The sequence below is a fragment of the Silurus meridionalis genome, chromosome 9 (assembly GCF_014805685.1).
Source record: "Silurus meridionalis isolate SWU-2019-XX chromosome 9, ASM1480568v1, whole genome shotgun sequence".
Classification (NCBI taxonomy): domain Eukaryota; kingdom Metazoa; phylum Chordata; class Actinopteri; order Siluriformes; family Siluridae; genus Silurus; species Silurus meridionalis.
Genome location: NC_060892.1, coordinates 4670927 through 4686489, shown reverse-complemented (window position 1 = coordinate 4686489; position 15563 = coordinate 4670927). Strand labels below are relative to the sequence as shown.

The window sequence follows — 15563 nt, the reverse complement described above, 5'->3', positions numbered from 1 at the left end:
GAATGACTTCAGCACATCTGCGGCCACAGGACAGCACGAGTCTCTCACACTGCTCTGGTGTGATTTTGGTCCACTCTTCTTCCAGTCTCCTCCACAGTTCGGTGACTGTAGTGGGTTTCTTGGCCATAACTTTGTCACCAAGGATTTTCCAGAGGTTCTCTATTGGGTTGAGATTAGGACTCTGGGCAGGCCATGTCATTATTTCAATGTTTTCAGTTTCAAGGAACTGCTTTACCCGTTTTGCTGTGTGACATGGAGCGTTGTCCTGCATGAACACTGCGGGCTGATTGGGTGATGAACGCATGGAAGGAACCATATGTTGTTGAAGAAGGTTTTGATAAACATTTGCATTCACTCTGCCATGTAGCTGTATAAGAGGCCCAACTCCTGCTGCAGAAAACATGCCCCAAACCATGACACTTCCTCCTCCACTTTTCACTGACTTCTTTACACACTTTGGGTTCAGCCTTTCTGACCCTAATAGGGTCATCCCTTTGGCCTTCATCTGGACAACCTGCTGCCGGAGGCTTTCAGTCACTTTAGAACGGCCCACCATCTTGCAGAGTCAGTGAAACTGGAAGTTAGGCTGCCAGTTAAATAGGGGTTGACAGATGATCAAGGAAATTAGCACCAGGTGCCAGATGAACACCAATAACTGGGAGGTATCTGAAAGTGTTCTCTAATTTTGATCAGTGTGTTTTCTGCAAAATAATGTTTTTTTTTTTTTAAATGCCTTAGTTATTTTGTGAAAAAAGGTGTTCTGGTAGCATGGTATAGACAGGACAAAAACTCCTTCAACTGTTGAGCAGTGAAGATGACATTATTTCAGAATTGTTCAATTGTTTATACATTGTTCTCTAATTTTGATCGCCAGTGTATATGGTTGAAATGACTATAAAAGCTTCTTGACTAGACTTGACTAAGGTTAGATAATCCACCACATAAACACTCCACCACACACTGGAGCAAAGAAATAAAAACAATTACATTTCAAAGTAACAGTGAATTACTTATACTGTGTATTGAGTGCTTATACAAGGTCCCTTTCCATGGAATATGCCAGAGAGGAAACTAACACGTCTCTCACGTACACAGAGCTGAGAATCTTATGGTCTGGAGCCCTAACAATAAAGGGGAGGTATTTCCTGCCGATGGGTCATTCAGTGTTTTAGGGAGTACGACGGAAATGGAAGGTCACGTCTGGTGGAAATATCCTGTTAATAAGAATATTTATCGTATGAAGCCAAGACAAAAACCGTGTGAGACTTTTCTGACCTTCGATGATATAACAAGTGTTTAAAACACTCAAACAACAAAATTCAAGCTCAAAATATAGAACTAGAACCATTTAGGCGGAAAACGTCCTAAAAAGAAATGATTGGGAAAAAATGCTGAAGCCCTGGTCCTCAAAAGGGGACACAAAGCATGTATCAAAAGCAATTTAACAGATTTAGAGGATTTTTGCAAAGAAAATCGGACATAACATTACAACATTATAACATTATGAGTGGTGAAGTGATTAACACTGATTATCTCTTCCTAATGGTACCTGTTAGTGAACAAGTGAACATTTTGTCCTCAATGCTGATGTGTTAGAAGCCAGAAATATGGACAAGCGTAAGAATTTGAGTGAGTTAGATGTCTATGTTTAGACGACTTGATCAGAGCATCTCCAAAACTGCAGCTCTTGTGATTTACATGTTCTCTTTACTTGAAAAAACCTGTTCCAGCATGACAATGCCTCCATGAAGATATGCTACATGGTTTGAAGTGGAAGATCTTGAGTGGCCTGCTATAGAGCTATAAGCTGTATTAAACACCTTGGTTATAACTTGGAACACTGACTGCACCCAAGGCCTCCTCACCTACATCAGTACCGGACTTTACTAACACCCTTGTAACTGAATGAGCACAAATCTCCACAAGCACACTAACAAAATCTAGTAGAAAATCTTCCCAGAAGAGTGGAGTTTATCTGAACAGCAAACTAACACCTAAATAAGGATTTTAGAACAGATGCATAATAAAACCATGAAGCAATCATTAGCAGTTAGCAGTGCATATATTTGCTAATTCTACACTTAAGAAACCTCAGAAAAACAAGCTAGTTGGATAAACATGTTTTTCTTTTGTAAAGGGTAAAACGCATGTTGAAAAAGTGCTTGAAAAAAGGTTACTATGGCTTTATTCACCTTCAACGCAATGTGCTATCGCTTAATTACTAAACCTGAGCTACATTAGCTTCTTAGCTCAACTGCAAGACAATAAGCTTTTAATCGCCCCCTTGCTTTAATTATGCCGGGACATAAAGTGTTTAAGAGCAGCCAGTAATGATAATGATCTGCATGTAATTTATAATTTCAGGGGTTAAAGACACTAATGTTATTGAGATGGAACTGCTCTGATCTCACTTGGCGAGGAAATCGTTCGCCCATTGTGCAGAGATTCAGCAAATTCGCTGAATTAGTGTTAATGTGCACACGGAGAAAATGAGCATGCCTGTTCGCTCTCTGTTAATAATTGAAGGGCCTTTGATTATCATTATACCATTAGCTAATTGGATGTTTGAAAATGATGGATTAGCGTTCATGGGCACAATGCATGTAATTACAGTCCCTCATGCACACGGAGCATCTTGCATTCAGCACCAAGTGAAAAGAAGGAGCACAGCTAAGGGACAAAATGGCCAATGAAACGTCAAAGCAGGCGGTTTTCTGTATTATATGTCCTTTATAGTAAAATGCACAGTGTTTTTTTAAATTACTGCTTAAGTATCTTATGAATGCTTGTGGTTTCCCCCAGAGGTGGAAAGAGTAATAGGATATTCTACTCGAGTAAATGTACTGTTACTTCAATGTAATTTTACTTAAGTACAAGTAAATTATAGGTCTAAAAATTTTCTCAAGTAAAAGTAAAACTTAAAATTCTAGTGAAGTTCAAAAAGGACAAGGAGATAAATGCCAAACTAGTTATTTTAAATAAAGAAATACCTTTACAAATTCAAGTACAATATAAAAAAATAAAGAAAAGAATTAAGAAAGAAACCCCAAAACACTACAGCAAATGACTTGAGTCTAATGTGAGTTATGCACTTTTGCAGCAAAAATATATCTCCTTTTATAAGTTTTAGGCTGGAAGAACAAGCAGAAGCCGAAGTTTGACAGAACGGAGGTGCTTTAATGAAATTAGGGAAAGTAGAGAAACCAAACCAGCTGTAAACACAGGAACACAGAATTACACCAGCAAAGTCCATAAGATAAATCCACAACGAGCTCAGTCTATAGGCATGGTGGTCCATAAGGTCCTGAGCCGTTCACCAGAGTAATTGGTAGAACGTGCTTGGAAGTGTGTGCTTATATAGTGGGTGAGCTGATGAGTGTCAGGTGTGTGTGATTAGTAGGATGGGGAGCTGCTAGGAGGAATGTGTGGTTCTAGTGAAGGTGTGGCTGGTGGATCCCTGACAATAAGGTAATTTATGATAATGAGATATTCAGATAGTAACTGAACGCACTGAACAACTTTTACATCAATGGCATCTCACTTTTCATCACTGATATCTGTCTTATCCATCTCGGTCTTTCTTTCTTGTGAGTTTATCACATTAAATAAAAAAAGCCCATCAATCAGTCAGTGCAGTAGTTTCCGCCGCATCCCCCGCATTATTATTTTTTAATTTTATTAATTAAATTGTAGTTAAGTAAACTACTTCAAACAAAACATTCTTAAGAAAAAGTTAAATTGCAGATTTAAAAAAATACTTTCAAAAGTATTTTCAAATGTTACTCAATTAAAGTAACACGACTAAATGTAATTCATTACTTTCCCTCTATGGTTTTCTCAAATAAAAAAAAAAGCCTTGAAGAGTCTGAGACACAGGCCTCACAGGTCCTTAATAACAGACACATCTCAGCATCTGAAACATTTTTCAGGGAATTGTTGTTAAATTGTTCACGGAATTGAAACATAATTCCTGGAATTGTTGATGTGCTTCATTAGTAGTTTGTAAAGTGACCTCATTAGGCTTAAATGGGGGAAAATACTAAACTGTAGAGCAAGGAATCCTCCAAGATACGACACCAGCTATTAGTCCCAAGTCGTAAAGATAGACCAGTTCACAGTCCTTGAGCAAAGGCCCAGGTCTTGAAAGTCTCCAGGGGCACTTAAAATGCTAAAGTGCTGACTCTGCACTCTCACCTGCATTCACTTTTGTGTGAGATAATAGATATAAGGCTATTTAAGGTCACTCTATCGGTTCTTGAGTTTTACAAGAGCAATTTTCCACAGTTCTTTTGGTAAAAGGAATTAGATCTCACCTCATCTCTCACCTGCCATTGACAGCAACACTAGCTAGTCGTAGACGTTTATGTATGCAGAAGGTATTTAGGTGTAGTAAATAAAAGTTTGGTAAACTCTACTGCTATGGAATGATTGTAAAAACAAAATCACAGTAATTACCTTGAAATATACGACAGTATATGACTCTAAACCAGAGCTCACCAACCCTCATGACCCTGTCATAATGATGTGCATGGGCTGATGTGTAATGTAATTTGACAAGAATCTTGAAAATAATTAATAGCATTGAGTCAAGTAAGAGTTTTATGAGTATTTAGTAGACTTGTTGCGACACTGATTGTTAGCTTATATGGATAAACAGTAAAGAAGTAGAACATCCAGAGAAGCGGCTTGTTGGTTATTAAAAAGATTAAACCGAGCTAAAGTGTTCTTATAAAAGCACATTCTAATGATAAAATGAGTTCATTATGTCAACCTTACAAATAACTTTTAGGCTTCTTTGGTACAAAAGTGTACATTTAGTTAATAATCATAGGTCTTTTGGTCACTTTGGGTTTTAAAATGCCTGAAAATTTAACTATTCTGTAGAAGTAAAATAGCTCCTTGTGAGGTCCATGGCACATGAACTTTTTATAACTGGGATCAAAGACCTCGGTTATGCTCTTCAGAAATGATAGAGGGAGGCATGTCAAAGTTCAACATGAAAATGTTGTTGTTTAGAATATTTAAATTTTTTCAGCATGGAATAATTCTGTCACAGTACCCCCCATAAAAACGATTTTTTTTTCCAGATAATCTTATTTCAGCTAATAATAATTTACAATATGTATTATTTTCTCTTTAATCTTTGATGAAAAAAAAAGAATATCATGAAAAGCATTCATCCTCATGAGTAATTCTGGGAAGTATTGATTTTAAAGAATTTCTGTCCTGATCTATATCATGCTTATGTGCATTTTATTCACATGAGAAATGTCAGAAATTTGACCCAAAATCTGTTTGTGTATCTCCATCGAGACATGATTGGTCAGAGGACCCGAGCACCGAAGTCCAGCGAGGGAAAAATGGTCAGTGGGAAAGAAACTCTTCGTCTGCGCTCGAAAGGAACGGCAACCGTTCAGGAAGTGGTGAGTTACTAATCAGTTTGCAATGCTGATGTGAAAACACTCTGAATACCTTAAAATCAAGACTATTTCTCTTCTTTTTCACACCAGCCCAGTGAGTTTGAGGAGAAGGCCATCAAAACAGTTGATGATCTTCTGGAGAGCTACATGGGCATACGGGATCCTGAACTTGGTGAGATGTGTAATTTAGCTTTAATGTGCCAGGTACTGTCTGATAAATTCCCCAAAGCAGCTACAACTGAAAGATTTGAGTCTCAAAGCATTAGTAATAAACACAATACACCAAGGGTGGCCAACCAGTCAGAGACCAAGAGTGCAACTGTGATTCAATAATCGTGTTAATGTCCCATATTCTGTGTTCAACAGTGTGGAGGGACAGTTGGACATCTGATACAATGCATTTTAGTTTATCGTTCTCAGAACAACAACATCACTGAGGCATTATTTAACGAACTCCCCTTCATTGTATGGATTTTTAGCCCGTGCAATGTTCCAAGCCAAATTTGATTTTCCAAGCCAAATTTAAAGCAAATTTTTTGGGAAAACTGCATCTGCTTTTCTGCCTGACTTTTCAAAGTGACAAACTTGTGTTTGTGACGTTCAGTCCCTTTTGGAAATTCCTGGTCGATGTTAGCATGGAGTGAGCTGAAGTGGCGCTGAAGATTTGAAGCTTTGAAATGCGCTAATCCCACCTGACATAAGGCTGAATGACTGGTCATTACGTCCAACAAAAAAAATATAAACTCTCCCACTCTGTTAAAAACGTCCTGTGTTCATCTTCATATTTTCCTTTTGCTGTGCTTTTTTTCCTGCCATTTTGAGAGTGAACTTGACACAAACTGTTTATTTAAAATTTAAGTAAACAATTTGCATATAGAAGTTTGTGTTTGTGTTTTTTAATGTGCGTGTTCGCTTCGTTTGAGTTCATTGCGGTATTTTCGTCAAATGCGCATGTGCGTGAGATGAAAATACCGCAAAGTTTCCCAGTAGGGGCAAGATCATTTAATCTTAAAAATACCGTATTGAACTCAAGTGAAACGAACACGCACATTACAAAAAAAAACACAAACACAAACATCGATATGAAAGTAAGAGCCGCATGAAACCAGGCAAAGAGACGCATGCGGCTCGAGAGCCGCGGGTTGGCCACACCTGCAATAAACATTCTAGTGGCTTACTCACATGTGTTCTTGCAATATCTTCCAGTAAGAATCATCTGACTCAGAATACTTGTTTTGTTATTAACATTTTTACTAAAATTTAGTTTCATTTTAGAAACCATGATGCCATGAAGCCAACCACTTGTATAAAGAGAGAAAAATAGAAAAAACTAAAGTCAGCTAGGCATAATAGTACTTTACACAAACTGTAGATGTATTAAATAAATGAAAATAAGGATTAGATCTACCCTTCATCTTGTATACTAGGTATGATATAGGCCCCATTTATACACTTATAATGCATCATCTGATGTGCAAGATTCTTATAAGGAATAAGAAATCTGACCCATACTACACCACAGTCAGGTTGAGCAAGACCTTCCCTTTCCCAGGAATGGATAGCTGTAATATGAGTATACTGCCTTAAAAGAATTGAGTAATAAATCTTAGAAAATAAACCACTAGAAAGAGTATTATTGTCCAACCACTCCCACAGAGGAGGTGGGACCACAGTGGAGGCCCAAAGAATGCCATAGGCCTTTAAAACTGACCTTAGTTTTAGATATAAAAGGAAGTAAAATCCAGGTAAAGAAAACTCAGTACTTTATTCCTGAAACGATTTGAGGCCGTATCACAATAAATGTCATTTAATATATGAACACCAGCATCAGACTGTTCTTTAAAAACAAAGGGTTTGTTACCAGTGCATAAACGATTATTATGCTATAATAGAGTTGATTTAGTATATAATAAGAAGGGGCTACCCATAATTTTCTCAACCTTATTTTATGCATAAAATAAATATTCAATACTAGGCACATATGATTTCTTTGAGGATTTTGAAATAACTGAAAAACAGAGATCTTGTAAACGAACAGGAAGAATGATATTCTCCAGAGCTCGCCATGAAACCGATGAATTAACCCAGGTTTTGATTCCCCTTATTTGAAAAGCTAGATTATATAATTCAAATTTAGGAAAACACAGACCTCCATCTAGTTTCCTATCCTGCATCGTCTTGAGTCGGAGAATCAGAATTCTTAATTTATTATATAATTTATTATCTTATTTATTTATATTAAATTTCACTTCACTTAATCAAAACCTGTTTCAGCATGACAATGCCCCTGGCACACTGCCAGCTCATTAAGGATGTGTGTATGTAGGTTAGAGTGGAAGATTTTGTTTTTAGATAGAGCTCTGACATTAACCGTATTGAACACCTTCGGGATGAATTGGAACACAGAAACTACCCTAGGCCTCCTCACCCTAACACCTTTTGGCTGAATAAGCACTTAATACAGCTTTTCTCAGTTGCTTTGGAGCATTTCTCAAACCATTCTTAATATTTGCAAACCAGTAGGTGCATTCTTAATACAATTTGTACAAACAGCACAACACGTTGAATTTCTTGCAGAAGCCAGTACTTTTCTCAAAATCCTTACTTCATCTCTCAGAAGTAAGTATTTGTGTCAATGAACATCTTACTGCCTTTAGCATGACAAATCCTTTTGTCATTGTTTACATACAGATCTCCAAAATGTTTAGGCATGTTGTCAGTATGACGATGCACAGTTTCAGGGTTTCTTGATAAAACCTTCTTCTGTATGGCATCTATGAATTTCAACAGCACATATTTATATATTTGACTGCATATTTGATTTATATTGAGTGCAAGAGACTAGACAGGATTCACACTTTTACTGAACTTTACTAGTGTTCATTTTTTTCTTGGTTGTTTATCTATTTTCAGAAATTGTAATTCTGTGTTTTGCTCTGTCTGTATACACTCTCCAATTGAAGGTTCATGTGCACAAATGACTAAATCATGTAGCGGTTGAACAAGTAGTTTTGAGGAATTTTATTTCTGATCTGAGAAACACTCCAAAGCGACTGAGAAAAAACTATAATATTGAATTAGTTCACTGAAGCATCTGCAAAAAAGGAAGCAAGTAGAAAATCTTTACTAAAAGATATTATGTTTTTAATTTCAAGGCTGATGGAAAGATTTCAGTAGAAAAAAAACAAGTCGAGTATACTAACACAGTTTATCTGGTTGCAAAAATGACATAGCTGCTGCATTTTGCCTTTATACAGCAGTAAACAGCAGGTCCCTGGTGATCTAGAGGTTAGAATGCGGTGCTCTCACCGCTGTGGCCCGGGTTCGATCCCCGGTCAGGGAACCAACCCCAGCCACTTGGGACCGGCACTCTTAGTGCCGGTCCCAAGCCAGGATAAATGGGGAGGGTTGCGTTTGGAAGGGCATCCAGCCTAAAAACATTAGGGGTTGTATCTTATGTATGTATCTTCTTTCAGCTTCAGAAGCTGAAAGAAGATACATACAGCAGTATACAGCACAGTTTCCTAATCAATACTTAAAGTGACTGATGCTACCATTAAAGTTTCACTATGCAACACTTATTTCTTTATAAATCTATTGGATTACAGTGATTGCAAATGCAGAATACTGAATTTCTTCTGTTTGGCATCTATGAATTTCAACAGCACAAATATTTTTCCTGCATATTTATATCCCACATACACATTTTTGTATGTGGGATATTGATTGCAAGAAACCAGACAGGATTCACACTTTTACTGTACTGCATTAGTGTTCGTTCTTTTCCTGGTTGTTCATCTATTTTCAGAAATTATTAATCTGTGTTTCACTCTGTATACGCACACCAATTAAAGGATCACAAGATTTACAGTTGACCCATTTTAGAGATCTAGTTGATCAAGTCAAGTCAAGTCAAGAAGCTTTTATTGTTTTTTTCAACCGTACATATTCAAGTCAAGTCAAGTTTAATTTTATAGCGCTTTCTAAACAGACATTGTTTTAAAGCAGCTTCACAGAATTTAAGAGTTAAGGTGAGCGATGTGTGTTTATCCCTGATGAGCAGCCATGGGACTGTGGCAAGGAAAAACTCCCTTAGACTCAGTAGGGGACCATCCTTATTTGGGTGATATCAAGAGTGTGATTATAAATCTTGCGTTTTTAATCTGCACTTAAACTGGGAGATTGTGTCTAAACCCCGAACACTGTCAGGAAGACTATTCCAACGTTTAGCAGTTAAATGTGAGAAGGTCCACCTTTAGTGGACTTTGCTATTCCAGGAACTACTAGAAGTCCATAGTTTGAGATCTTAAGGAGCGTGACAGATTGTAGCGTGTTAGAAGACTGGATACATACATGGGAGCTAATCCATTTGTAGTTAAGTAACAAAACTTATAAAAACGATTGGAAACTTAACAGGTAGCCAGTGTAGGGATGATAAGATTGGGGTTATATGGTCATATTTTCTTGACCTTGTGAGAACTCTGGCTGCTGCATTCTGAACTAACTGTAGCTTGTTTATTAATGAAGCAGGACATCCACCTAGTAATGCATTACAATAGTCCAGTCTGGATCTGGAGGTCATGAATGCTTTTAGCTTTTATTTGTAAAAAGCCTTAATTTGTCACATAAACATTACAGCACTGTGAAATTTGCTTTTTCTTTATTTTGCATATTCTAGCTTGCTCAGAAGCTGGGGTCAGCCATGATACAGCACCCCTGGAGCACAAAGGGTTAAATGCCTTGATCAAGGGCTCAAGGGTGGCAGCTTGGTGATACTGGGGCTTAAACCCCCGACCTTCTGATCAGTAACCCAGCACCTTAACCACTGAGCTACCACTCTCCAGATATAGGCAACATGTTTCTTAGCTTAGCAATATTTATAACGTGGAAGAAGGCTGTTTTTATAATATGGTTATTATGATTTTCAAAAGACAAGTTGCTGTCTAAAATAACTCCCAGGTCCTTTACTGTTGAACTAGTATTTACAGTAGATGCTTCTAAACGCAGGTTAAAATGCTGGAGCTTCTGTGTACTGGTTTTTGGGACGATCAGCAAAATCTCTTTCTTATCAGAACCGAGCCAATTGGTTAACCGTGCCAATTGAGCACTATCGTCTGGTTTAAAGGTGATTTATAGCTGGGAATCATCAGCATAGCAGTGGAAGCTAATCCCATGTCTTCTAATAATGTTTCCCAAGTGACGCATGTATATTGTGAATAGCAGGGGTCCTAGAACTGAACCTTGTGGCACCCCATAGTTTACTTGCATTAACCTGGATAGTTAAATCTACAAAATGGTAACAATCAGACAAGTAGGATTTTAACCAGTATAGCTGATGCAGTAGACAGTGAAATGAGGCAACGTTTCTCTAGAACCCTGGTGCTACATAAAACAACATAGAGCGACATCACACAACATAGATCTACATAACAGAACACAGAGCTAAGCTAAGTAAGTGTCCTCACCAGATAAAGTCATCGTGAGCAACCTGTTGTAAACAGTGCATACAAACGACTCAAGACTGTGTGGAACATATACACAAAAGACAAGATAGCGCGGACCAGTAAACCTACTGTATAATATACAGTACAATGTGCAGAAGAGAGAACTATATACAAGAGTGTAAGAGTGTAAACATGAACACAATGTTGTGCAAAATGGCAATATGAGCCAGTTTAAACACTTTGCATTTAATGACATGGGTTAAGACTGTTCAGGTGAGAACCAGTATAATACATTTTGATTAACATGACTTAAACAACTGGTAATTAATAATTAAATAGTTAAATAATTTTTTTCTTGATGATGTACCAAAGCATTTTCACATTGTTTAAAGCAATGAGAAATTGCTTTTATAATTTACAAGTTTTGAGAATTTCATTTCTGATCGGAGAAATTATCTGAGTAATATACTATTTACAAAACATGATATTTTGTTCGAGAGAAGACACTGTAATTTATTTTCTTCTTCTCAAACGGTTAAACTATGTGTTTCTTTGCAGCAACAACCATTGTAGAAGTCGCCAAAGACAAGCAAAATCCAGACGATTTCGCAGAGGCTCTAGATTCTGTCCTGGGGGATTTCGCCTTCCCTGACGTCTTTCTGTTTGACATCTGGGGAGCTCTTGGGGATGTAAAGAACGGCAGAGTTTAGACCAATTTTTCAACCTAGCTGTGTCTCCCTGTATTCCAACACTGAGATTTTAGTATTATCACAGTATTCTCCTCTCAGATATAACTGCTGTTTTTCAACCCTTGGATGCTAGTGGTGATACATAATTCAACAAGAGATTTAAAGATGACACATTTTTCACATGTTTATTATTAATCGTTGACATTTCTGAACCTCAACTTCAGAGCTAACACTAACCCCATAAAGTCCTTGAGTGCAAAGACCTGAAGTATGTGGTGTATCATTAATTCGTTTTTTTCTTGATGCAAAATAATTGACAGAAGACCTCAAATATGGACCAGCAACTGGGAACAACAGTCAGATGATAAAATTATATTCAAGTTTGGGATTTAATGTTTGCTACTTAATAAAAGCTTACAATTTTAATTCATTTGTTTCAGCTATATTTAAAATCGATTGGAAATCATAATAAACCTAGTTCTAAACATTGCTGATGCAACCTGTATTACTTTATAAAACTGTTTACTGAAAATTGAGACCACAAAAATTTCATTTGATCTTATATACTATGTGAAAGATTTGGGTGAGATTAATATATCTTGGCTCAGCTATCTTTGGGCCGGTATAAAGTTTATTGTTACTGAAATATAAATGTAATATTTAATAATCAGCACATGTACACCATGCATTCAGTGTAAAAACCTAAAATTCTTATGGAAAAAACATCAACAATTTAAATGATTATTTAAAGTTTAGGAAGTCTGGAAGTGACTGTTAATTACCAAAATGCTTTTAGGAAAACAGTTTATTGAGTCATAACACGATTCACATGCTCCAGAAATTCAGCGGCTGGTTGTCTATATTTAACTTGAATATTGGCTGCTGACCAGTGATGGGAACATTCCACTAAATCCGTATCCATTAATACGGCTTAAACACTGCAGTGTGTTTGAGTCTGTCCATGTAAAGGTCAATCATTCGAATCGCATAAATAACAGGCCATTTTATAACCACAGACTGCATGGAAGATGAAGTGAAATGAAAAAACTTATTGCTCTTTGGGTTTTGGCTTGTTTTGTCTTTCATACTACTAATGTTTGCTTACAAATGAAGGTTATGTTTTCATGTGTGAATATTTTTTGTGTTGTGTATAGAGGACTTGAATTATTGCACTATTGGCAAGCTTGTCTGCATTTAAGACTATTACACAGAGGCTTCTGCACATGTTTTAAAGGGGAACAGTCACATCTGTTTATTTTAAACAGGGGAAACTCCTAGACTACACAAAGCCTAAAAAAGCATTTAATTTGACTGCATTTGACTGAAATGGGTCATTGGGCTTTATTGCCAAAATGAAGTAGATGTCATTAAATTCAGGGCATGTATTTAGTACATTATTAACCAGATAACTGTATAAAAAGGTCATACAACCTGAAATAGCATAGTTTTTATAGATCTTGTTCTTGAAATAGCATCAAGGTGTATCCCAATGTCACTATTTGTATCTGTTATGTGCTCCAAATACCCATAACTTTATTTTAATTCTAGAGGATTGAGGTATAAATGAGAAAGACTAAGACTGCTGATAACATCTCTATTTGAGACCAATTTTAAAGTAATGTCTTAAGTAGAGATCTAGAACTAAATCATTCTAACCTGTCAAATTTAGCTCACAGCATCTATGGTTGACTGATGTTTAAAAAAATAATCAGCTCACACAATTATTTTATTCTTGTAGTATGCAAGGATTCTCACAGAAATGAGAATGAACTTACACAGTTTCAGTGTTATACTCTATATGTAAATTTTCTAACGCAGTATCGTTGCATATCCACTATATGAACAAAAGTATTGTAATACCTGACTTTTTCAGCTATATGTGGTTGTGGTTCTTCCTCAAACTGTTACCACCAAAATTAGAGGCATGCTGTGGCATTGAATATTTCCCTCACTTTAACTATTAGACACAAACCGAGGTTCAAAAAGATACGGTTTGCATAGGTTTCATTGAAAGATCTTGAATCTCCTGCTATACAATTTCGACCTCAACCCTATTGAACACCTTTGGGATGAATTGGAACGCTGACTACACCCCAGCCCTCCTCACTTCACCTGTACCTGACTTTACGAACACCCTTGTGGCTGAATGAGCATAGATCTTGTGGAACATCTTCCCAGGAAAGTGAAGGTTATTATATAAGCAAATGGGGACTAAATGTGAATTATAAAGAAAAACAGATCATATGAATCTTACAGGGTTCCCCTTTGAATGTACTTTGTATTATGGACACACGTATCCTTGCCTTCAATTTATCAGTAATCTATGGTGTGGATTTGTCATATCATGTTTTATTGATACACTGTATGGATATCTTACTATTTGTACTATCTTCCAATTGAAGACCTGACAATGTACAGCAACTTAAAAATATATGTCCCTAAGTTACCAATAAAAACTTGTAAACTACTACTTCTTACTGCTGTATTATGATAATGCAAATGTGATCATTCAGTAATACTAACCCGATTCCAAAAACACTGTACAAATTGTGAATAAAAAAGGAATGCAATCATTTACAAATCTCATAAACGTATATTTTATTCACAATAGAATATAGATAACATATCAAATGTTAAAAGTGAGACATTTTAAAATTTCATGCCAAATTTTTTAGATTTCATGAAAGCTACACATTCCAAAAAAGTTGAGACAGGTAGCAATAAGAGAAAAGTAAAATGTACATATAAGGAACAGCTGGAGGATCAATTTGCAACTTATTAGGTCAATTGGCAACATGATTGAAAAAAATTTGCCTCACAGAGTGGCAGTGTCTCTCAGAAGTCAAGACTGGCAGAGAAATAGCAATTGTTTCTCAGAGAAATATTGCAAAGAGTTTGAAGTTATTATCATCTACAGTGCATAATATCATCCAAAGATTTAGAGAATCTGGAACAATCTCTGTGCGTAAGGGTCAAGGCCGGAAAACCATACTGGATGCCCGTGATCTTCTGGCCCTTAGATGGCACTGCATCACATACAGGAATGCTACTGTAATGGAAATCACAACATAGGCTCAGGAATACTTCCAGAAAACATTGTCGGTGAACACAATCCACTGTGCCATTCGTGCCGGCTAAAACTCTATAGGTCAAAAAAGAAGCCGTATCCAAACATGATTCAGAAGCGTAGGCGTTTTTTCTGGGCCAAGACTCATTTAAAATGGACTGTGTATATCCAAGTTCTAGAACAACATATGCTCCCATCCAGACATCGTCTCTTTCAGAGAAGACCTTGCATCTTCCAACATGACAATGCCAGACCACATAATGCATCAATTACAACATCATGGCTGCATAGAAGAAGGATCCGGGTACTGAAATGGCCAGCCTGCAGTCCAGATCTTTCACCAATAGAAAACATTTGGTGCATCATAAAGAGGAAGATGCGACAAAGAAGACCTAAGAAAGACAACTAGAAGCCTGTATTAGACAAGAATGGGACAACATTCCTATTCCTAAACTTGAGCAACTTGTCTCCTCAGTCCCCAGACATTTGCAGACTGTTATAAAAAGAAGAGGGGATGCCACACAGTGGTAAACATGGCCTTGTCCCAACTTTTTTGAGATGTGTTGATGCCATGAAATTTAAAATCAACTTATTTTTCCCTTAAAATGATACATAGTCTCAGTTTAAACATTTGATATGTCATCTATGTTGTATTCTGAATAAAATATTAAAATTTGAAACTTCCACATCATTGCATTTCGTTTTTATACACAATTTGTACAGTGTCCCAACTTTTTTAGAATCGGGTTTGTATAATAAGTGTGTAAATGGAAGGAATGGTGAGTGTCATATTGGCGATGATTTATTTTCAACATTACAGCACTGTTCTTATGTCTGGCTATTGTTTCATTTATAACAGCAGCTCTGAAGGCGTTTCAGCTGTCCTTCAAATCACAAGTTGGATTCATGTGTTCATTCTAATACATTTCTGTAGTTACAACTG

General features: G+C 36.7%; 1 protein-coding gene across 1 annotated transcript in view; it reads left to right on the top strand.

The window, feature by feature from the left end:
* Positions 1-13641, top strand: part of gipc3 (GIPC PDZ domain containing family, member 3) — a 22333-nt gene extending 8692 nt beyond the window's left edge. The window contains exons 5-7 of the mRNA XM_046856952.1: positions 5314-5423; positions 5511-5592; positions 11423-13641. Of these exons, the coding sequence (XP_046712908.1) occupies positions 5314-5423; positions 5511-5592; positions 11423-11574 (344 nt within the window). The 3' untranslated portion in view covers positions 11575-13641. The remainder of the gene's footprint in view (positions 1-5313; positions 5424-5510; positions 5593-11422) is intronic.
* Positions 13642-15563: the final 1922 nt, after the last annotated feature.